A 24,352-nucleotide genomic window follows, 5' to 3' on the forward strand; every position below is an offset into this window, starting at 1 on the left:
AACATGAACCAGAGATCAAGCCAGCAAACGGCATTCCTCCATAGTTCCCACCTAGGTTCCTGCCTTAAGTTCCAGCCCTGACTTCCTTCAGTGACCGACTGTGACCTGGAGGTGTAAGCTGAACAAACCCTTTCCCTGCATCAGTTACTTCTGGTCAGAGTGTTTTATGACAACCACAGAGCTCAAACCAGGACAAGATCCAAGTAAGAGCCACAGATGGTAATTCATTTATATGAATCTAAAACTCAGAAACCTCTATTAACTAATCAATAAAAGATAATGTTCCTACCCTCATTAACTTAGATGCTGAAGAAAGTCAGTCACCTTTTAGAGTAGCCCACAGTCTGGATTTGGCAGATCATTTACCTAAATTGATGTTCAATGTGTGCCTATGTCTTCAATTATTCATTGTTGGATTCATGTCTGAATCCAGGGTTGATTTGTTGGCTTGGCCACATCATACTTTATATTTCTATCAGGAAATACCTAATTAATTCAGATGATACCTTGTTTCTGTCATGTTAGCAACTTTTATTGTGTTATTAATTCATTAACGGATTCATTGGGGGGCACAAAACACTGGCATTCTGTTGCTCCTTATTACCTAGAACCTTTCTACAAAGATTCCCTTTTTAAAAGGAGACTTCTTTTGACCTTAAAGTTTAGTATGAAAAGGCAAGAAGAATTTGAGGTTCTAAAAATCTGCCCTTTTCCGAGTAGCCAGTCCACCAGCATTCACTACCTATTGGTGTTCTATCTATTAGTGTCCTTGTGAATGTGTCCATCAGTTCAAACTTCCTCAGTGTGTCTGGATCCATTTCAGTTACCATTCTTGTTGATGTGTATTGTTCTGACTCTGGAACACCACTGAGCAACCTTCAACTTGCTTCTGAGAGCTCTGGGGAAGAACCTTAGCATTATCTGATAGGTCCCTGCTATCCTTCATGTGATAAGAGGATACAGGTTTATTATAACATGACAGAGGAACCATGCCCCGAACAGCAAACTCAGGCTATGAGAGAAAAGAGGAAATGTCTTCAGAAATGTTCCCCAGGAAAGGGATTCTATTCCTGGAAGAAGCGAGAGCAGGATCCCATTCTAGAAAAAGAACAAGTTTTAAAGAAGGTAAGAATGTGTGTGTGAGTTGGATTTTTTTGCCCCACCTTTTTACCTAGTCCCTATTAACAAGAGAAACTCACTCTGGCTAAAATTATCTTCTACAAAGAAAATCTTTTAAAGAACAAAACAGGAACTGAAGGGAAGTGAAATCTATACATAAGTCTAAAATTATAAGGGGAAAATAGTGAACCTAAACAGATACACTCCATACAAACCCACAGCCTTACTCTGTCCACTGCAGTCTCTCTGGGATCTGGAACCTGACCTAGTCCTCCTTATGCTTTGATTATCTCAGAATAGGGGTGAAAGGAAGGCTTGGTACGGAGTGATAAGATGAAACCGGTGATGAGGGACTTGCGTGTCCACAAGGGAACACGCCCCCAGAAGCAGGTTTTACAGTACCCAAACTGGAATTAAGAGAACCGTCTACCCAAAGAAGAATGAACCTCAAGCTCACTGTATAAAATACAACCCTAGCCAGATCTACAGTCACTCCTACACCAGTTCATTTTCCATGAATGAACCAAAGTAGGACATATGCAATGTGACAATATAAATGTGAAGGTAATACTAAAGACTGCCATACATTGTGGGTACCTACCACTAGGGAGGAAACATGAATGCACACCAGGAACACGAAAGGCAACTACTGGCGGAGAGGCGGCTGGGTGTGAAAGCAGATACTGATTTGGGGGGAACAGAACACAGTTCTTTAATTATACTCAAATGGGTTTTCTTTTTAAAAACTGGAATATAGAAAAAAAACCATTTGATTAAGCTGTCTTTACTTTTTTTTTTTTTAAATGGTCTTCTTTTTTATTTATTTATTTATTTTGGTTTTTCGAGGCAGGGTTTCTCTGTGGCTTTGGAGCCTGTCCTGGAACTAGCTCTGTAGACCAGGCTGGTCTCGAACTCACAGAGATCCGCCTGCCTCTGCCTCCCGAGTGCTGGGATTAAAGGCGTGCGCCACCATCGCCCGGCCCTGTCTTTACTTTTTATACTTGAAATATTTGACATAAATATTCTTCTCTGGAATTCTGATCTAATTTCCTTGTGTGTGATGTGTATATGTATTTCCATGTGTGTGGACACATGTGCAGGTGCATGTGGAGACCAGAGGTTGACAGCCACAGTCTTCCCCAATGTCTCTCCATCCTCTATATTAGGCAAGGTCTCTCACATGAATCCAGAGCTCACCAGTTCAGCTGGAGAGGTTATTTAGATTCTTCTAGAATCCTGTTTCTGCCTGCCATCGTGCCCACCTAGCCTTTACCTGGTGTTGGAGATCCAAAGTGACCCCAGTTCTTACCTAACAAGTGCTTTCCCTGTTATGGTTTAAGTAAAATGCTGTAGGTCCCCAAGTGGCAGTAGTGGGCAGCGGGCCATGAAACCATGCCACAGGTCCCTGAGCAGTGGCAAACAGTGGGCAGCGGGTCCCAAGACCACAGTGGGCCATGTAGGCAGCTGGGTCCCAGGCAGGGAGCCCCCGAGTGCCCCACGTGCCATGACCAAGATGGGCAGGCACACCATGAAGAGGAAGTGGGTATTTATTTAGTGGGGTATGGAGGGGTTAAGGAAAAGGGGAGAAAGGGAGATGGGGAAATAGGAGGGGGAGGGGGAGAAGTGGGTATAAGGAAGCTAGATAGAGCTGCCTCTTTGGGAAAGAGAGGGAAAAGGGAAGGGGCTCAGGCTGCCTGCCTTGGTGTTAGAGACTGGGGCAGGGCAAGGCCTGTCTCTTTAAGGGACAAGACAGATCATTACATTCCCTACCCTACCATCTTGTGATGTCATCTAAACAGACTTTCCTATTTGTAACAAACACAGGTGCAAGCTTGTATGTATCTAGCTCCCAAACAAAGCAAAAGCAGGACTGTAGTATTTTGGCTTTTGATTTCCCTTTTTACCTGAAATATCTGCTTCAGCGAGAAAAGGGCCCTTCTTAAATCTCGGCCACTGGAGTTGTACAGTTTTTCTGAAACAAAGAATAGGACAATTAATTTAGTTGACTCAATGAATGGCATAAACATAAGAACTTATGAAGGATGACATCTTCTACCAGAAAAACGACTACAATGCCACCACTCAGGTCACCTCAGCAGTGTGAAAAATGACTCCTATACATCATGCCTGGTCTGTTACGGGTGCCAGGGAGAGGCTCTCTCACCCCATCTTCCTCCTCAGTACAAGTATGTTCCTAGGGTTCAACAGACTGTTTTCTGGCTTATAGATATTTCGACTCAGTGACCAACCACATTGGGAAAACCAACACAGCCTATACAATAGGTTTCAAGTAAATAGTTTATTTAAAAATTTAAAATTGGGAACTTGTATGATGGAGTATAGCATAAAATAATTTAGAAATTAGGAATCTGTGTGATAGAATAGAGCATAAGGTCACTTAGCACCTAACCCCTTGAACTGTGACTTTCAACCCCTCGTGGGATCAGGTAACGGAGGAGCACATACATACACACACAGACACACAAACCAAAAAAATGTTTCTGAATACACAATAACCAAAAGTTGATTCATAACCAAACAAGCAGTGAATCTCAAGGTGTGTCTGGCATCACCCGCCTCTGCTGCGTCACATGACTTCACTGCAGTCTGGACTCTGAACACATAGCATAAACTGTCTGCATTGTGCATGTCACATAACACCAAAGGACTTTCGAAATGCTTCAGCTCAGATTTGAGACAATTGTGTGTTATGAATTCCGGTGTTCTTAGTGTAACATGTCTCCTCTTAGAGAAATACAGAGATGTAATTGGTAACTAGAACTGTGGTCATGAGCGGGATGCACCTGCTATGCATGCTAACTCTGAAGGTGACATGCCCTGGGAGACGTGGAAGCAAGCAGTGTTAAGCTGCAGCATTTGTATCGAAATAGCAACTTAGTTTATTCAATTCCTACAATAAAGCGCTATACGGTATATAGTTTCTTGAGTGAACTCTGGTAATTGATCTCTTTCAAGGATGTATCAGTTTACACAACTGTTACAGTCTTGTGGAAATGGAAATACTTGTAATATTCCTGGTCCCCCTTTTATTGACTTTATCAGTCTCTCTCTTGGCTTTGATATTGACCTTTTGTGTCTAATAACCTTTGACTTAACAATCTGAGTAGAGACATAGCAATAATGATAGTCTTTTCAAAAGTCAGCTGTGGGCTCGTTGGTTTTCCCATTCTTTCTGCAGTTTGGCTCATTGATTATTGTCTTCTTTGTGTTTGCTTTTGGTTTCAATTGCTCTCTCTTTTCTAGTTTCTATTTTTAAAAAATAATTTCTTGCTGTAAAATAGGTAACTGGAACTTTTCCCCCTAGGGATTGATCACAGGGCCTCCAGCATGCTAGACAGGCACTCCACCACTGAGCTGTGGCCCCAGACCATCTTTTTAGTGGGCAGGACCTTCACTAACTAGTTTCATGTCTTTATTTTGGAAAATCGGCAATGATTCTCCAGTTTCTTCTAAGTAATGCTGGTTTTTTTAATTCAAATTTTATTAATAGTGAATATTTCAAATATTAAATTCAAATGTGAAGGGGTTGAAGAGATGGCTCAGTGGTTAAGAGCACATACTGCTCTTCCATAGGACCCAAGTTCAGTTGCCAGGACCCATGTCAGGTGGCTCACGACCACCTGTAACTCCAGCTCCAGAAGTTTTCTGAGCTACATGGACATCTGCATATACATGTGCACAGACAAGCACACGTGTGTGCATACATGCACAAATGCAAACAAACACATTTAAGATATAAAATAAATCTTTAAAATCCAAGTCGAAATAACCTAATCCTGTAACAGTTTTGACTTGTGGTTTACTTGAACTATATCACTTATTTCTAAATATACAGGATTTTTCAGAAGACTATCAATTTCTCAACAGTCAGAAAATACGATTTTATGGCATTAGAGCTTTTAGCTATATTAAGGTGTACTTTATGACCCAGAATATCTTGGTGAATCATTCATGTATATAAAATGGCATGTATTCTCTCATAATTAGGAGAATTGGTCTATGAATGTCCACTGGGTCAAGTTAAATGATAGTGTTTATAAACTCATGCATATATATGAGAGAGGGGGGGGAGAAGGAGGAAGACTCAATGTAGACTTGGCTGGTCTGGACTCACTATGTGGACCAAGGTGGCTTCAAATTCACACATATCCACATGCCGATTGGTCCCAAGTGCTGAGATTAAAGCCATGAGCTACAATGCCTTGTTTTTTTTTTTATCTTCTTACTGATTTTCCATTTACTCATTTTATAGATTGATATGAAAGGAGTGCTGAGTTATCCAACTAGCAGGCTGGATCTGTGCATCTCTGCTTTGGTCTCCATGAGTTTTTGTGTTAGCTGCTTTCTGTTTCTACTGCTAGATATATTCACACTTGGGGATGTTATGACTCATTGACCTTTTATCATCATATAATGTCTGTCTTTATCCTTGAGAGTATCCCTTATTTTAAAGACATGATTTGGGTATCAATATGATCACTTAGATTTAGCACTTCTATATCTTTCCCATTCTTTTATTTAAGCTCTCTACATAGTTTCCAGTGGACATCATTGCATCTCACTCTTATGCCATCTGATGATGCATGCGTTTTTCACAGTGCAGAAACTGAATCCAGAACATGCTACACACCAGGCAAGCTCTCCACCACTGAGCTACACACCTGCCCTTTGCTTTTAATGAGTGTACTCTTCCCACTGTAACCCTACCTCTGGGTCTTCACAGGTGACTCTACAGTGCACAAGGACAGTGACCTCAGTGAGGTTCCCACACTGATTCTCACCCCTTGGTAAGAAAACTCCTCTAGAGCCGGGCGGTGGTGGCGCACGCCTTTAATCCCAGCACTCGGGAGGCAGAGGCAGGCGGATCTCTGTGAGTTCGAGACCAGCCTGGTCTACAGAGCTAGTTCCAGGACAGGCTCCAAAGCCACAGAGAAACCCTGTCTCGAAAAACCAAAAAAAAAAAAAAAAAGAAAAAAAAAAAAAAGAAAACTCCTCTAGAAAAGACGAAGATATCTTTGTGAGGTCTCCAAAGTCCCGTTTGTCCAATGCCACTGAATTCAAACTAAAATTCCTCTAGAGGGAACACTTGTCTAGTCTGACATCCTTAATTTCCACCGCCATCTGTTTCAACACTTTCTATCCCAAATGAAGCAGAACAGCATTCTTTCTTCCCTAGTAATGACTTTGCTCATGCAAGAGAACTCACTTAGAAGATTCTAATGTTTAAAGATTTATTTACTTTTATTGTATGCATATAGGTGTTTTGCCTGCATTATTTTTTGCATACTGCATGTGTGCACTGCCCACAGAGACCAGAAGATGGCATCAGATCCCCCTGGAACTGGAGTTTCTGACAGTTGTGAGCTGCCATGGATGCTGAGAATTGAACACAAGTCCTCTGAGAGAGCAACACATGCTCTTAACTACTGAGCAAGCTCTCCAGCCCAAGAGAGTCACGAAATTTTAATATAGTTTTTTTAGTATCAAATATCAAAAGAACAGCTAAAATCCAAAATTATATGTGTGTGTGTGTTAAAGTATTTTCTCAGACATTCTGCTTTTTTATTCCATATGCTATAGAGTGTACAGAAGAATTTATGCCCGAAATCCACATGTAATCTTTGATAGCTTTCTTTATCCTTCAGACATGATTGGTAGCTGTTTTATGTTTGGACACAGGGTCCCCTCTCCTCAAGTTCTCCAGATCTGTAGTCTTGCACAATCACATGTGAACAAATGTCACACACTGGCCCCTTTGTCACAGGAAAGCCACAGTGGAGCCATCTCCAGTACATAGGAAATAGAAGTCATATCTGTTAGTTACTGTTTAATATTGTTGTGAAGAGACACCAAGACCATGGCAACTCTTCAAAGCAAACATTTAATTCTGGTGGCTTGCTTATATTTCAGAGGGTTCAATTCATCATGGAAGGGAGCATGGTGGCATTCAGGTAGGTATGGTGCTGGAAAAGGAGCCAAGTGTTCTACATCCTGCAGACAACAGGAAGTCGACTGACTTTCATACCAAGTGAAGCTTGAGAAAAAGATACCTCAAAGCCTGCCCCTGTAGCACAATTAATGAAAACCCAGAGATTTGAGTTCAACCTGAAGGTCAGAAAAGCAAAACAGCCAGCCACTGGCTCTTACCTCTACTTCAGTCCAAAATGGCGATCCTGCCTCCAGGAATCTCAGAATGGATGAGAGCTGTCTTCTCCTGTCTTATATTCCTCTCTAAGGCTGGGACTAAAGGTGTGCACCACTACCGCCCAGTTTCTCTGGGAAACTAGTGTGGTTACTGGGATTAAAGGTGTGTGTCACCACTGCCTAGTCTGTAAGTCTGATCCGTGCAACTGTTTTACTCTCTGAACTTCAGGCAAGGTTTATTTATTAAAATACAAATGATATGCCACTACATGCCCCCACAGTGACACACTTCCAGAAGAAGCTGTGACCCAGATTGAAGGTGTGCCTTCCAGCCTCAAGGTGCAGATTAAGGGTGTGTGTCATTAGGCCTCTTCCTCTAACAAGGGCACACCTCCTAACAGTGTCACCCGCTATGAGCTTCTGGGGGCCAATTCCACTCAAACTGCCACAGGTACTTCCTGGTTGCTGAGACACATGCGACAGACTCAGCTTCAGAGAGGAAGGGATGCTCTGCCCACTTTCTTCTTTTTATTCTGCCCAGGACCCCGGGCCACAGACTGGTGTCACCTGCATTCAGGTTGGGTCTTTCCTCCTAATTTAAACCTCTCTAGAAACGGCTCAACAGATACTCCTATGGGCATTTTCCTAGGTGGCTCTAAATCCCATCAAATCGACAATCAAAATTAACCATCATAATTATTATTTCTGTAAACCATTTATCCCAGGGTTTTTGTTTGTTTGTTTGGGTTTTTGGTGTTTTGTTTTGTTTGTTGTGTCTTTTTTTTTTTTTGCTTTTTTTCAAGACAGGGTTTTTATGTATAACAGCAATAGCTGTCCTGAACCTGTGCCCGCCAGCCCATCAGTCTTCAGATAAAGAGGCTACACAGTTCTTCTAGACCAGTCTGCCTCTAACTCAGAGATCCACCTGCCTTTGCCTCACAAGTGCTGGGATTAAAGATGTGTGCCACCACCACCTGACTTATTTCAGTAATTTTTAAAAGCATTTTGGAGTCAGAAACTCTTACTCAAACTTCACATACATGTTGCAGGAAAAAATAGTCAGACACACAGAATGTGAAAATTTCTGAAGACATGGGGACCTGGAAACTTCCTGCGGGCCTATGTGGGATTCTTCTATTCATTTCAGAGTGAAACTCTATCTAATCCTAAATCTGATGCCTTTCTTTCCTTCAGGCACTAGCCACTTAATTCTAAGACAGGAGATGTGCCAAACAAAGGAGTGAAGAGACATTTAGTGATGCCAGGGAGACAGCTCAGTGAGTGAAGTGCTCTCCACACAACCACAAGGACCTGAGTTCAAATACCAAAACCCATGTAAACCCAACACATCTACAGTTCAACTGCCCCTGTGGTGAGATAGGAGGCAGACACAGGAGGACCCCTAGAGGCTCAGGGGCCAGCTAGTATGGTGTCTGCAGTTAAGCTTGAGACAGCAAAGAGACCATTTCAAACAAAGTGGAATTCACATGTACATTGTGGTACACAAGTCTGCGCGCACACACACATACACACACACTCCAAATACCCAGGGCACAATTCAATTCTCAGGATGATGACCTGTCAGCCAAGAAGATAGCTCAGTATTGCAAATACCAGACCTTAAGGAAATGCCAGAGGCAAGAATTAATCCTTTGCTGTGAGAGAATATTCTTGCACACTGTAAAGATTTGTCACTTGTATTGGTTTAATAAAACACTGATTAGCCAATAGCCAGGCAGGAAGTATAGGTGGGGAAACCGGACTAGGAAAATTCTGGGAAGAGGAAAGACAGAGACACAGTCATCAGCCAGAAGCCGAGGAAGCAAGATGAGAATGCCTCACTAAGTAAGGTACCAAGCCACAAGACTAAACATAGGTAAGAATTATGGGTTAATTTAAGTTGTAAGAGCTGGTTAATAGTAAGCATGAGCTAATAGACCAACAGTTTATAATTAATATAAGCCTCTGTGTGTTTAGTTGGGACTGAATGGCTGTGGGACCAGGTAGGACAGTAACTTCTGTCTACAATCCTTCTAAGCATTGGAGGTGAATAGCATATAAGAAGCTGTTGGTAGAGGGGATACAAATGATATCCAGTTGTGCAGTGATGTGCATAGCTTATGGTCTGACATTGCTACATGCTGGGCCCAATCCAGGTCTTCACCCTTCAGATGGTTTCCTTGGAAACCACATCTACATCCTCATCTTCACTAAAGAATTCAGCCCAGGAAAAGTTCTTCATATGTCTAGACTCAATCAGTTTGAGAAAATAGTTGTCCTTCAGAATTTGAAGAAGTGACTTGACCTTGGGAACCAATGAAATACTTTCATCTCTGTCTTCAGAAACCATCCATGCTCAGAGGTAAAGGCAGAATCAGATAAGATAGAGTAGACTACTGGACAAGCTGAAAATTCTGTCCCAGACATGCCTTTTTCATCCCCAGGATCAAAGAATAGTAGAGAAGAGGGTCTTCAGAGGTCCTTAGTTCTTCTGCCTCTCTTTATACTCCAAAGAGAACCCTAGATATGTTCCCAAAGTGGCCAGTTGTTCACATTGTCCTGAAACAGGCTGCTGGCCCCATGACATCATTTTATGTCATCTTGAGTGGCAGCCTAAGCCCCGAGGGACCCAGTGATGAGACTGAGTTGGGTGGTCTTGGCTTTGGTCTCCCTGTCTCTAGCTATTGCTCTCTTTCTCTTTGTTAACTGTCCTCCTGCTTTCTTCCTTTTTACACTTCATTTTTCTCTTCTCCATTAGTTACCATCTGGAGAACTTCAGATACTTATTTCATCGCCGGCTTTCATACTGCCTTTAAAAGACTTTAAAACTGATGTTAGGTGTCTTAAAAATTAAACAATGTAGGAGGTCCAGCCCATTGTGGGCAGCACCATTCCTCAGGCAGGTAGTCTTGGGTTATACAAAAAGGCTGGCTAAGCCTGTGCAAGCCAGAAAGTAAACTTCCATAAACTCTGCCTTGCCTTGAGCTCCTGACCTGACTGCAGAGATGAACTGTGACCTGGAAGTATAATATTCAATAAATCCTTTTCCTTCTCAAGTTGCTTTTTGTCAATTTTTGTTTTGTTTTGTTGCTTTTTATTTCAACAACAGGATAAAACTGGGAACATAATACCTTTAGACATAGACCCAACGTTCTGTGTACAGTGTGTGGGCGGATGGTCCCTTCCAGGCACAGCATTTGGATTTAGGGAGTCACCTCTTGCCATCTGTCTGGTTTCCTGTATGCTAAGAAGACTGCCTAAGCTCAGAACCTTCTGGGCTTTGGGGACCCTCAGCAAGACACCATCACTGCCTTGGAGACAGAGCCTTTGTTTGCTGGGGTCAATGGATCTTGACAGGGAAAGGCTCTCCTTCTCTGCCCTGGACACTCTGAGAAAAGGGGGTAGCTGTTGGGTCTTGGAGAGAAGATAAGGATCATTAGCTGGGGTCAAAAGGGAACAGTCTGACATCAATCATGTGACCTAGCAGAGCTGGTGAAGCTCGGGAGTGCACCTGCCCCACGCCAGGGGGCAGGCCTCTCCCTTTCAGTGTCCTTCAAGAGAGGAGCAGCCATTCATCCAGGGCAAGTAGCGTAGCCTGCAAACAAAACGGAACCAGAGCAGAGACCCAGTTTTGAAAAGCACAGTTCTAAGGAAAGTTTATAAAAGCCAGTGGGGGGTGGGAAGAACCAAAGATCCACGAGGAAAGAATATACGGCCATGTTTCTACGATTAAATATAGCAAAGTGAAATGGTGTTTGCTCCCACAGCCAATTCGCACCTAACTGCAGATTTAGACACCTGGAAGAAGGAGCTGCATACGTGTGGAGCCCACGTTCTAGCTACTTCCCTTCTGAGTGTATTTCAAGCCGTGGGGCCTGCATTGGCTCAGTGAGCAGAGACAACATGGTGGGCCAAAGCTCTCCTGTTCTGCCTGAACAGCTGCATGAGCCCAGCATGCTTGGAAAGTTCACAGGAGCACAACCTGGATGCAGTTTCAAATTCTGCTGGGCTTCAATTATAGAAAAGACCAAAGAACGCCTAGAGTTAGGCTCGGCGTGTCCTAGCCTGTCATTAGCCCATACTCCCTGATGACACACAACTTTTATCTAAAGTCAGCTCCACTGAGTACCAGAAGAGCAGTGGGTCCTGTAAAAAAGATGTCAGCATGAGACGATGAGCCATGCGCCAGGGTTCCTGCAGGAGAAACTTGGCATTTTGTTCTAAGGGTACCAGAGAGACTCTGGGTTCACCTGGGATGCTTTAGTCTCAAGTAAGATAATTCAGCCTGAGAGAGGCAAAAGGACAGCTGTCCCAAGTTTAGCAGAAAAGTGCCAGCCGTGCTCCCAGGGGCGCACCAGCCAAGCTCTCAGGGGTGCACCACCTAAGCTCTCAGGGATGTGCCAATGCTCTCAAGGGTGGGGATCTTACCACGAGCATAGCCCTGACCCTCCCTGTTGGCTTTTAGAAAATCTCTAGGTCTCCGGTTTTACATTTGCAAAAGAAAGTATTGGCACATTATACTCCTAGAGTGGCTTATAGTAAAAAGACAGGCTCTGTCGTGGTATCAAAATCCCAGAGCAAATGGGCTCCATCCTCTGCTGTGGGATGTGGCATGGGGCAACTGCACTGGAAAGCACATTGATGGTTTCTTATAAACAGAAATAGACATCTGCCCTTGGGCCCAGCAGTTCTCCTCCTTGGCTATCCCAAAGGAAAAATGAAAACTTATACACATAAAACTATTTCATGCAGATTCACAGTTGCCTTACTCACAATAGCAAAAGTCTCCCAGAAATAGTCCAATATCTGTCAGCTGGTGAGCAGGTAAACAAGCCGTGGGGCATTCGTACAAGCAGAGCTAATGGGCAATACAAACACTACTGGCACATGCCACGACATGGCAGAGTTTCAACATCACACTAAGCGAAAGGAGCCAGACGCCAGGAGTGTGGATTGTACAACTGCATTTATACAAAGTTTTGGAAAAGACAAATCTGATCTTCAGGGACAGAAAGCAGATCAGTGCTTGTCTGGATTGGGGAGGGGGAAGGGTGCAAGAAAGATGCATGAAAGGACTTGAAGGGAAATGGTTTTCGTCTTGCTTGTAATGGTGCATGCAATTGTCAAAAGTCATCAAATTGTGAATTTAAAATGTGTCGATCTTCTTGCACGTAAATTATTCCTCAGTAAAGTTAATGAAGAAAGAGAAGGTTGATCCTAGAGTCTGTAATTCAGCTCACATTCCAACTCTTCAGAGACACATTCAAGTAACTGTTTCTAAACCACAGCAGACGTAAGGGGTCATGAGTGCCCACAAAGTGGTCGCCACAAAGCATCCATAGATAGAAGTTGCACATGCAATACTACCTTGGGAGCACTCGGGAAAGCACAGAAGACAGCCTAGTGGAGAGGCACGATTGCACGTGCTCATGCTGAATCTGGGGGAAGGAGAGCCATAGCGAGCACCTTCCAGCAGGAACCAGGACTGCTGTCAGCAGCTGCGAGTCGTCATGGGGAAGACGAAGAAAGGAAGGAGTTGTGTTGCTCACTGCCAAGGGTTGTGAGGAGGTTAGTTTAACAAGATAGCCCAGAAAGATACACAGAGGACTCCAGGAAATGCCGACAGAGAGAGTTCTCTTAGGCTTCCAAGGCCTGCCTTTCCAGGAACTGAAGAGCCCCAGACAGATGTGGAGAAGTGAGCCTGTCCCTAGGGTCGGTGAAGCAGGTGCGGCTCTCCTAGCTGAAGAAAGTGCACACTAAGGAGACAGTCAGCCTGGGGCAGCTGGGCAGCTGGGCAGCAGCGGTGCCCCGGCAGTGAGACAACTCCTGGAAGTCATCAATCATGGGCATGGCAGCTCAGCGAAGTCACATTTATGATAGTCACTCAACCACCGTGATGGCCATTATGTGCCCTGCTCTCGTGAGGCTTCAGGTTCACTGACTGTGGCTGGTGTCCTTTCACAGAGATGTCATTTGTCAGCAGATGAAAGAATTCCCATGGCTCTCTCCCCCTGCTCCTCAGCCCGCTTCTGGGACTCAGTTATCCAGCACTTCCTTTGCCCATCAGGGTCTCAATCCCAGGAGGACCAGCTCTGTATTGGCATCCAACTGACTCATGCAAGCAGGAATGAAGGGGAAGCCCCTGGGGGAGCAGCAAGGAGGATTTTCCCGGAGTGGTGGAGAGCAAAGAACAGTTAAGAGACTGTCGAGGCATGTAAGGTCTTAGTGAACCTGGGTTTGGTTCACAGAACCCGTGGAAGGCAGGTGTGATGATACATGTCTGTGACCCCATTGCTGGAGGGGTGGAGACAGCTTGACCTCTGTGGCTTCCTGGCCAGCTACCCAGCCCAGCCCACTTACTAAACTTTAGACAATCACACACACACACACACACACACACACACACACACACACACACACACACACACGTCTGGCCCTTTGGGAAGCGTCCAGGCTCACTTTCTAGCTCTCCACCCCTCCGCTCCTCCTCAGTGGCTTTACCATCAGTTCACGTTGTTATGTGAGGACAGAGAACATCTGAAACACAGTTGTAACCACAAGCTCCTAACTGAATTAGACAGGCATGAGGACCCCTGGTCAACACAATACAGTTCCCAAATCACTGTGAACGGGGGCCAGCTGGTTGAACTATTTCAGGTAAGGAAGTATGTGGGTGGGAAAAGGGAACTTTGAGCACATTTGCAAAAGATGGCATTCTCACTGGCTAGGTCACCCACATACCCCTGATGTCCACTCAGCATCTTCCATTACTCCCAAGGACAGAAGGATCATGGGAGTAAAAGCACAGGCATGTGTCATTAGGTATGGGACTCCACTCCCTGTAAAGCACCATGCTGGTGGCATCTCAGAAGCAGAACTGGGGGAACGGATGGGGCACACAGTTACAATCCAGGAAATCGAGCTGCAGAGAAAGCACGTTTTGCTGCCCCCCCCAAGGGGGGTTCCCCTCAATTCCCCCCTCCTTCACAGAACGGAGCCACAAGCATGATAAATTCCCTCGGTAATCTTTGTGGTCCGACAGTAGGGCCCCAGACATCACCACACCCCCTAGGGTGCTGTTGCTCGTTCCTGCATCCCCACATGGCCCCAGGAAGAGACATGAATACCCATCATTATGCCACACTTAGAGACTGCCTCAAACACTAACTGCAGATAAAGGTACCATTAGGCCAAATTCAGGCACCCAAACTGTTGCTAAGTTTGCAAAGGGAGCTGAATTCTGTTTTGCTTCTCCTACTCCGAAAATTACAAAAATAACTTGAATTTCATATTCTCATCAAGATCTAAGATGACTAGATATTTAGCCTCCTTGCACGAGTTAATAGACGTTTCTAGAGGATAGTGAGGCACGATCAGCCAGAAATTCCCTTCCAGGGGCATGAGTTAAAACAGAACTGTGAGGCTAACTCCTCTCACGGTCTGACATGTGGCAGGTGACGGTCATAGGAAGGACAAGTATATCTGACCTCAGATTACCAAAAAGGCTGTTACAGTTTAACCTCCACATGTCCTACGACACATATTACAGGAACTAGACACATGGACAATAAATCTTGTGAGGAAACTGGCAACAAAGAAGGGAGTTGGGGGTACTAAGAGGCAGGGATGGGTGGCCTCCTAGGAAGAACCGCATGACTGTGGATAGCCCACAGCTTGGATGGTGACAGGGTACTTACTTCATTTCAGGTACTGGGGAAGGGGTAAGCTACCTTTAGTTTTCTCAGACTTGAATGTGTGGCGGGAAGTCTTAGGGAGTATGCCAAGCGTAGGTCTGGGTTCAGCAGGCTGCAGAAGGCTTTGCATATCTCTCAGGCTCAGAAGCAGTAGCCCCAGGGCTTGTGGGTGGTCCAAGGATACCATTCGGAGAACCACTGGCCTTGGGACATTGATGGACATCTACAGTACTCGGGAGGGACAAACTCACCAGTCAGAGGTAGGCATCTACACACTCATGAGTGCCTTGAATCTTGCTGTCTATTTCTGCTCCAAGGGGGTCAGAGGTGAGTGAACAAAGGTGACACACACGGAATGTTAAGATGTATCATCAGCCAGAAAGACTAGGAGGGTACCACCACACTTGAGCCCAAACTCCATGCAATCTCTTCAACTTCCAGTCTGTTGGGCTAAGGATGACACAGAGATTGTGGGAGTGGCCAGACAATGGCTGGTCCAGCCTGAGACCCATGCCATGACAGCGAGCCCACACCTGGAGCACCAGGACCCAGAGGCTGGATGGCCCAGAGACCTAGGATAGAACCAAACACAACTGGAGCGGGGAAATGTCAATGTAATGATGCCTAATGGTATTCTGCTATATTCGCAGATTGGTGCCTAGTCACCAGAGAGGCCTCCTCCAGCAACTGGTGGAAACAGATACAGAGACCCACAGTCAAACATTGGGCCTAGCAGGGAATCCTGCTGAACAGGGCAGGAAGGATTATAGGAGCCAGAAGGGTTAAGGACATCACAAGAAAACTCACAGAATCAACTAATCTGGATTCGTAGGCGCTCAGAGACTGAATTGATAACCAGGAAGCCTGCATGGGACTGACCAAGGCGCTCTGTATATACATGACCGTTTTGTAACTTGTTCTTCTTGTGGCACTGTCTCTGACTCTTTTACTGGCTTTTGGGACCCTATTCCTCATACTGGGGTGCCTGGCCCAGTCTTAATACAAGGCGAGGTGCTTAGTCTTACTTGATATGCCATGTTTTGTCAACATCCATGGAGGCTGTCCTTTTCTGAATAGAAATGGAGGAGGAGTGGATGGGGCAGAGGGGAGGTGATGGGGATTGACTTGGAGGAAAGGAGGAAAAGGAAACAGCAGTTAGGATGCAAAACAAAAAATTTAAAAAAATACAGGAGTAGGGAAATCTGTCGCCCTATTAGTGATAAATTTTAGCACCATTCATTCTGACCTTTTCAGGTGGGCGTGAAACCCAGACACATGGTGCACATAACAAACAGATTGATCTACAGACAACACCAGCGATGGCCGACTAGAAAGAACAACAGACAGTGTTTTCTTCCCATGCCCACCAGTCTCCTGGACCACCTGACTGGGCCTGGTGATGTGTGTGAGGTCTGTACTTCACGTTGTCTTCTGCCCCAACTCTCCATGAGCCTCACTGGTTTGCTGGCTCCTCCTGGCTTCAGGACATGCTGTCTGCCTTACGTCATTTTCAGAATCTTTAGAGTAACTTGACTCCCAACACAAGAGTTCCCATCTGAGTCTTTCTGTGCCACCACACCAAGACATAGCCCTACTGACCCAGAGGGAGGTGGAGGACCCTGGATTTCATGGGAAGAGAGACTCCATATTCTTTCTGTGTCTGAGCCCACATATATGTTTCTAGGCCATGAGTAGGTCTAATGGAAGCCTCTGGTTATCATTTTTACCTCAGATGAATCATGCATTGGCAACTGAACAATGTTCTATGGATCTCAAGTGCTGATTCTGGAATAAAATCAATACCATTCAAGCCAACAAACATATTAAACTCCCTGTGATAGAAAGGCTAGAAAAAGAAATGAGAACAATTGCACAGTATATACCATGCCATAACCCATAGTCTTAGTGTTTTAGGGACCATAGAAGAAGGACAACAGGGTTTGCATCAGATGTCAGGGCAGAATCCATGGCCAGCTCTGTCATCACTCTCTTCTTCATCCCTAGTCCCATCTGTCAAGGTATCCCACATCCAGCCCTTTCTTGCCACTGCCTTCTCCACACCCCTGTCCTAAGCCATCATCTCCCACTGGGGTCCTGTGGTCTAAGCCATCATCTCCCATTGGGGTCCTGTGGTCTCCTTCCAGGTCACTCTGCTTCTTCGCTTGCTCAAGTCTCCAGGTCATTACCAAACACCTCTCCCTGAGGGAGACTTCTCTCACAGCCCGGTTTAAATTCTTACCTACTCTTTTCTTCCAGAAGCACCTAGTTTCTCTGCTCGTGGTGGTTACCACTCTTCTGCCAGGTACTTTTCCCACTTCTCTGTATTTACTGTCTGTGTCCCTCCTACACACACGGAAATGCATGCTCCACAAGAGTGGGGCTTTTGTCTGCTCAAGGCGCAGCTCTGTCCCGGGGCCTTAACCAGTGACTGACACATAATAGGTATGAATTAGCTGGTGAAGTGAAGGAAAGAATCGCCCCCCATCCCCTCTTCCCCTTATCTTGTGAATAGGGTTTTGAGTCTGCCACCGCCCCTTGCCCCTTCTTTTTTAATTTCTGAGGACTCAGAGTCATTCTCAGGATCTGTAAGGCAGATCAAGTGTCAGACACCCCTTCCTGACTAATTGCAGGAAACTCCAGCCCAGATTCTGACATAGACACTGCTCCCTTACACTACTCTTTGGAATGAAGGGAAAATTGATTGATTCATTCTCATACCCAACTAAATTAATATATATTTAGACTCAAACAGTCTCCAATTCGGTAATTTGGGACTTTTGCTTCAGTGGCTAGGAGACAAACACCCTTTAAGATGTCAGTCATCGCATAAAGTACCTTGTTTTTGTTACTTTGCATAAAAATTGTGTTCAACCTATTTACATCATGAATATTGATATTTGATTAGCTGGGGAAGTGAGCACCGATCAAACTCTAATCATGTGCATCCTACATTAATTTTCTGTAAGGTGCTGTTTCCAATAAGCCAGAGAAAGAAATGGCAGCTTGGAATCTGTCCATGGTACCAATGGCACCCCACCACATCCCACACCAATTTTCAGAACCTTACAAAAAAGCTCTGTGTTGAATCTTATTCTGGTTGAGAGGGGGATTTAAAAAGAAAGGAGAAAAAAAAGGAAAGAAGGTAGGGTATCATTATAAAGCAAAATAAGAAAAAGTAGAGTTCTCTGGTCCTCGGGGCCTTTCCTTTCACCTTAAGAAAATGTGCCCTCTGTCTAGAAGGACCCAGGCTAAGACCTTCCCTTTCTCTGCATTATCTTCTCCCACCCTGCTGTACCAGGGAGAGTTTTGGTTCATCTCAAGAACTGGATCCCAAGGAAGCCTTTCTTCAAGGGAAAGATCATAGCTGACTTGAGAAATTCCTAAGGCCATTGACTGAGAAAAAGAGGTGCAGAGAACACACAGAAAACAGCCCGGGCTTCCTACTGCTTCCCTCCCACATTGCTTTTATCCTCTATGGAAGTGAAAAAGCTGAGGGAAATTTAGATTCCTTTCCAACATGAGCAAGAAAGTCTTTAAAAGGGGGGTCGTGCTCTACAACATACACCAAATGCCCTGCACACCAGCCAATGGCCAGCTGAATGAACTGGCTTTATGTCTAAAGAACATAAAGGAGTGTGGACCAAAGATAGGATACAGAGCCAGCAAAGGCTGGAAGGCCCACCCGAGACAAAGGCGGCAGATAAACAGAGACCAGTCTTGATGCGGTGAGGAGCCTTCATTTAGGTGTAACTGCTTGTTTCTGCTTCCTCATGCACAATGCTCATATGTGTCACCAGGGGGGTCTCTCTGTCCAGCTGTGCAGGCATCAAGGCTGAATACTCCTTGCCTGCTACAATCTGTTGAACATAAACTATCAAGTCAATGGTTACTAAGATGACTAAAGCTGTCACTTCATGTTTCCAGAGACTGTAACCCATGAAATTAAGCTGGAAATTGCAATTCAGGACCAGCGAGATGGCCATGTTGGTCAGGACCTAAGTTCGATCCCCAGCATCCACAGAAAAGAACCCGGTGCGGTGGCCTGAATGCCCAAACTTAAAACCTCATTGCTGGAAAGGCAGAAGTACGCTGCTGGGAATTGTTGGCCGAGCAGCCCAGCTGGATCAACGAGAGACTGTGTCAAATAACAAAGCGGAGGCAGCCAGAGAAATGGATCACGGAGTTGCCACTTGGCCCACACACACAATACATAGGGGCCTGCACACGTGAGCACACATATGTACCCACACACATGGCTGTTCTCACACATCTGCACACACACACAAATAGATTTTAAAAGCTGCAAATAAATGGAAAAGATCCTTTGATGGCCTACAAGACCAAGTGATACAAATGATAATATCCTTGAAACCATAAAGCGGTGTTTCTCAACCTTCCTAATGCTGTAACCTTTTCATACGTTCCTCGTGTTGTGGTGACCCCCTAACCATAAAATTATTTCATTGCTACTTCATAACTGCAATTTTGCTACTGTTATGAACTATACTGTAAATATTTGTGTTTTCCAATGGTCTTAGGCAACCCCACGACCCACAGGTTGAGAACCACTGCCGTAGAGTATCTTGGGCAGCATCCTTAGGCCAGAAAGACTGAAACTGGGCACACTTTCCTTCTTCTAGGCAAGCATTTAAGCTATTCCCCCTTCCCACTTCAGAATCTTTGGCAGACACAAAGCAAGGGCTATCTTCCTATACGTGTGTAAATATTCCATTACAGGATTGAATCAAATTTCATTCTAACACGCCAGTGAGCAGCTGCCGAGACACCGTAACTGAGAAGCACTTCTCAGACCATACACAGTCAGCACAGGAAGGTCTCGGGGTACCTGAGAGCAGGGCTGGGCTGCAGGACACATCGATCTGCTGAACCCCAGAGACAAACTGTCTTTCTCCAGGCCTTTACGGAGCCCTGAGTGGGTCAAGAAACAGACAGCAGATTTGCTTGAACCCACTCTACAGAACGAAGCCGTCTCTCTTCCCTGCCTATGAGGCCTTGGTAATGAGGATGGACAGGATGGTTTCATCAGCTCATTTTGTCTAGTTCTGGATGACCAGATTTTAGGAATGGTTCGCCTGTTCCTGGCCCAGCCCCCTGCAGCTACAGCTGGAGAGAGTTGTGGGGGAAGTGGAGCTCAAGAAGAGGAAGCCCTGGCTTCAGGAAAACTCAGAGGCTGCAGCTCCAGCACTATGATTCCCTGGCAGGAACTTGGAAAAGGCACAGAAGGAGACGGCAGACCATCATTTTAGTATAAGAATACTTTGAAATTATAATATAATTATGTCACTCCCCTCTCCCTTTCCTCCTTCCAACCCCTCTGATTGTGCTCTCTCAAATTTATGGCTTTGCTTTCTTTAATCATTGCTGTTGTATGTGCACATATATATGTATATAGAGAGGTGTATATATAGAGGTATATATACATATATGAACATATAAATAAGTAGAGGTATATATATATATAAGTATATATGTATGTATGTATTTATATGTGTACACATGCAGCTGCTCAGTCCATACAGAATCACTGTTTGATCTCAGGGTTGATCATTTGGTAGTGGAAAATTAGTTGGGGATGGGATGCTACAGTCCGTTTGACACACTAGGGGATCTGCTCCTTTGATAGTAGACATTGACAGAACCCTTTGACAAGTAAAAAGCTACAGATAACAGACACACTAAACACAGTGAGGCTCTCAGGATTATATATTTATAATGACTTCTGACTAGTCAATCATTGCATTAGATATAGTTCAGGTATGACAGCTTACACTTGGAATCCCAATAGTCAGAAGGGGAAGGCAGAGCTACTCAAATCTGAACCAGCCTGGGGTATACAGTAAGACCCTGTTTCATAAACATAGATATAAGTATCAGAAACTGATATTCAATAAATACATTCCAAAAATGATACAGTCCTGAAATGGCTTTTGATGATTTCTATGCATCCCCTAGCAAGTGACTATAAGTATAAATGCAAACCTACACATGCCCAAAGTTTCCAAACCCTGGAAGCTCATGACAGCACCAACATAAATAGCTACAAACTTCAGAAATAAAGAAGCCAGTCTGATAAGCTGATTTCTGGACAGGGGGGCAGAGGCCCATCACGGCGCAGCTCAGCCGGAGTCTGGGGCTTATGGTGATGAGGCATGAACAGCTGAGTCATGAGAGCATCCAGTGTGCTCACACAAAACAGCCACAGGGAAGAAATCGACAGTGGCTGTCCGGCTTGTTAGTGCTCTTGAATGTGACACTATTTACACAGCTCATTCTCGCCTCTGAAAAATAACCCATGGCATTCGTAATATGAAGGCACACAGAAGGACCACTGAAAAGGGGTCCTTAGGAAACGAGGAACATGGACAAGGGAAGCCACTAGCAGTGGGGTGGCACAAAAGAATTCAGGCACTGATTACTAAGTTTGAACTCGGTATCTGAAGGTGATAAGGAGCGTCTCCTCTGGTCTTGCATATATAGTGCAGCTAAATTTAGAATCCCCTCTTTGCTATTCCAACTTTAGGGAGGGGCAACCAGAACTCCTCTTGAGTGCTCCTCCAGAGTGCTCCTCCAGAGAGCCAGAATTACTGAGTCCTCAGAATTCTTGAGAGTGGATGGAGCAGTAGGAAGGGCAGAAGCAAGAATGGAGGTTTCCAGGAATAGCTCAACAGTAGCGACACTGCAGAGAACCTGGCTTCAAGTTCGCTGCTGTTTCCCAATCCTTCCCACCACACCGCCAGTCACCAAGTAAGTTTCTAAGTTAACTGTATATTTTAGATCATCACTCTTGCTCAGTTCTCTTTGGAAACTCTGGCTCTCTTTAGATCCACCCTCTCTTTTTCTTAATTTAAGATACATTATGCCCAATTGGTTAAGCAGAAAGGGAAACAGATTGAAAAGTATAAAGTGAATTTGTGAATTACACTTCAAGATGACTTTGGAAACTAAGGGGGGGGGAGACCCATGCTGTAACCTTTAATATTTTTAATGTAAGCTACATGAAATTTTATAGTGAGCAAAAGTGGTTACAGAGCAGACATCCAGACATTTCTGGATCACTTCTTCGTAAAGCTATAACCCAACTCGAGTCTCCCAAAACATCTTTTTAAATCTGCTTGCTAAATAGCCTCTGAAAACACCTGGATATGTACAGGGCTGGGTGCATTTTTTCAATGCTTTTGTGCCTTAGTTTTAAAACTGGGAGGAAGATGGGGAGGGACAAAAAGCGAGAGGATAGGGGTGAAGTGGGGGGGAAGAAAAAGGGGAGGAATGCAAGCAATCTTGCAATTTTAAGTAGAGATGTGAGTCCAAAGCCAGTGTACTGTCTCAGAACAACCCCTCTGTCTCCATTCAGCGTGGAGAACCAAGGTACTTGGTAATATTCAAGGGAAAAATGAGGAAAAATTAGCAGGACTAAGACAGACAGACAAAGACAGGAACTCTGGAAGCCTTGAGGTCCCTTTCAGAACCATTTATCTGCTCCAGTGGAGTGGCCCTGGCTCTACACACTGGCTCTCACTGGAGCAAAGCATGGATTCTATCTCCTGGAGCCTCCCAGAGTCCTCTGCTCCCTCAGTCTGTGTGTCAAGCCCCAAGAAGTCAGCACATAGAGCCAAAGCGTCTTAAAGGTCCTTTGGCTCACAGTCATTGTCGTCTCTTACGAGGCCATTCAGGCCCAAGGACTCTACCATATGTGCTCTCACTTCCTGAGTTGAGACCCATGAGTGGCATCTCGAAATAGCACTTATTGTGTAAGCACAAAGACCCGAGTTCAAATCCCCAGTATCCATGTAAGAACTGTGCATGGCCACACACACACACACACACACACACACACACACCTATAATACTAGGTGTAGTCAAGGCACAGGGCCAGGCTGTGAAGGGAAGCATGAAGGCACCACGTTCACCATGTTGCTACCTCTTATTTGGATGGCAAACATAAGTGCTTTTAGCCGCAGGCTATCTCCCCAGTCCAGGCTACTCCTACCTTACACTTTGTCAGCACCTCTAATTCCTGACTACCAAGTTCACGTGCCTATGTCCAGCGTTAAGAACCCGCGTACATGGAAGCCCTCCACCCAGCCCCTGCACCCATCCCCACCCCTTCTGAGCCCCTCACACATATCCCACACTTCAATACCCTTCCCCCCCTCTTCCTGGAGTGCCAGCCTTCCTCCTCAGCTTCCCAGGTCACCCACCACTTAAGACCTGCCCCAAGGTCCAAGTTTAACAGGCTCCTCCCACCACTGCAGCTCTTTCTCCTCCTCCAGATCTCACAGCCCATCAAATCATCTCCCTCAGTTCACCATACAATCATGACATGATACAATGGTCTTACTGTGTGCCTACGCTCGTAAGTATGCAGGTACTTGGGTCCTGGGGAACGAACTCAGAAGCACTGTACCCCACCAAAGTACCCTCCCCCACCTCCCAGATCCCTCTGTGTGCAATTCTTCCTCAATTTATGGTTGGTATTTTTATGACGAAACCCCCATCACGTTCTGCCAGAACACTGCATGGGGAAGGAAGTGATCAAGGGGGACTCTGGCTAGCACACCTCCCGCCCCCGCCCCCACATCACTTGGATCTTCACACTAAGGAACAGATCTTGGAAGGAAAAAAGGTCAAGAGATTGTCTGCCTTTGATGTATAATTCAATTTGTTTCCTGATTCCTAATTTTCCCCCACAGCATGCTTTGAAGTGGCTAATTGACATGAAATTACAGACTTTGATCCTGAGCTGAGTGACTCAGGCTGGGTGAAAGTTCACTTGAACGTAATGAGCACCACGCATCTACAGCCCCTGCCCGGAGACGGTGCGGGGGGGGGGGGGGGGGGGGAGACAAAGAACTTGGCGCACACCACTTACAGGGATGTGAGAGGAGATTCATTTGGGGTGACTGACCCTAGCCTCCCACCTCACAAGATGGTCTGCAATCAGCAGATTCAGCTAGGATAGGAGAATCTGGTCTGGAGCAGCAGTCCTGGCCTTTGTGGCCAACAGGACCATTGGTGACTAGATCCCAAACTTCTCTGACTTAATGCTGTGTCACTTTGTCCCAGAGGAGGCAATTCTCCAAGAGTCCCCAGTGGGACTGACCTGTGGCAGTAATCCTGAGTGAGCGCCTTGGGAGATGAGGCTCCACAGTCAGGGGACATGCTGAGTACTGCGACCGCCAGGTAAAGACCACAACAGTCCAAGACTAGGAAGAAATGAGTCATTAAATGAGCGAATGAACAGCCCTCATAAGCTGAAACTCCCAGCAGCAGTGAAACGCTGGTGCTGTACTCCAATGGAGCAGGAACTGCGTAGACACACGGAGCCGTGGAGCCATCCCCAGCACTGAGTTAGC

The 24,352-nt window shown here is 45.2% G+C and overlaps 1 protein-coding gene across 5 annotated transcripts in view; it reads right to left on the reverse strand.

The window, feature by feature from the left end:
• The window catches only part of Fhod3 (formin homology 2 domain containing 3), a 412,200-nt gene that overhangs the window by 235,120 nt on the left and 152,728 nt on the right, over nucleotides 1–24,352 (reverse strand). For all 5 annotated transcript variants that reach the window (XM_041660396.1, XM_041660395.1, XM_041660394.1 and 2 more), the window contains exon 4: nucleotides 3,024–3,091. In XM_041660396.1, coding sequence (XP_041516330.1) covers nucleotides 3,024–3,091 — 68 coding nt within the window. The remainder of the gene's footprint in view (nucleotides 1–3,023; nucleotides 3,092–24,352) is intronic.

Source organism: Microtus oregoni, unplaced genomic scaffold (genome assembly GCF_018167655.1).
Source record: "Microtus oregoni isolate MIOR12 unplaced genomic scaffold, Mior012 000011F_ref0000422, whole genome shotgun sequence".
Lineage (NCBI taxonomy): Eukaryota > Metazoa > Chordata > Mammalia > Rodentia > Cricetidae > Microtus > Microtus oregoni.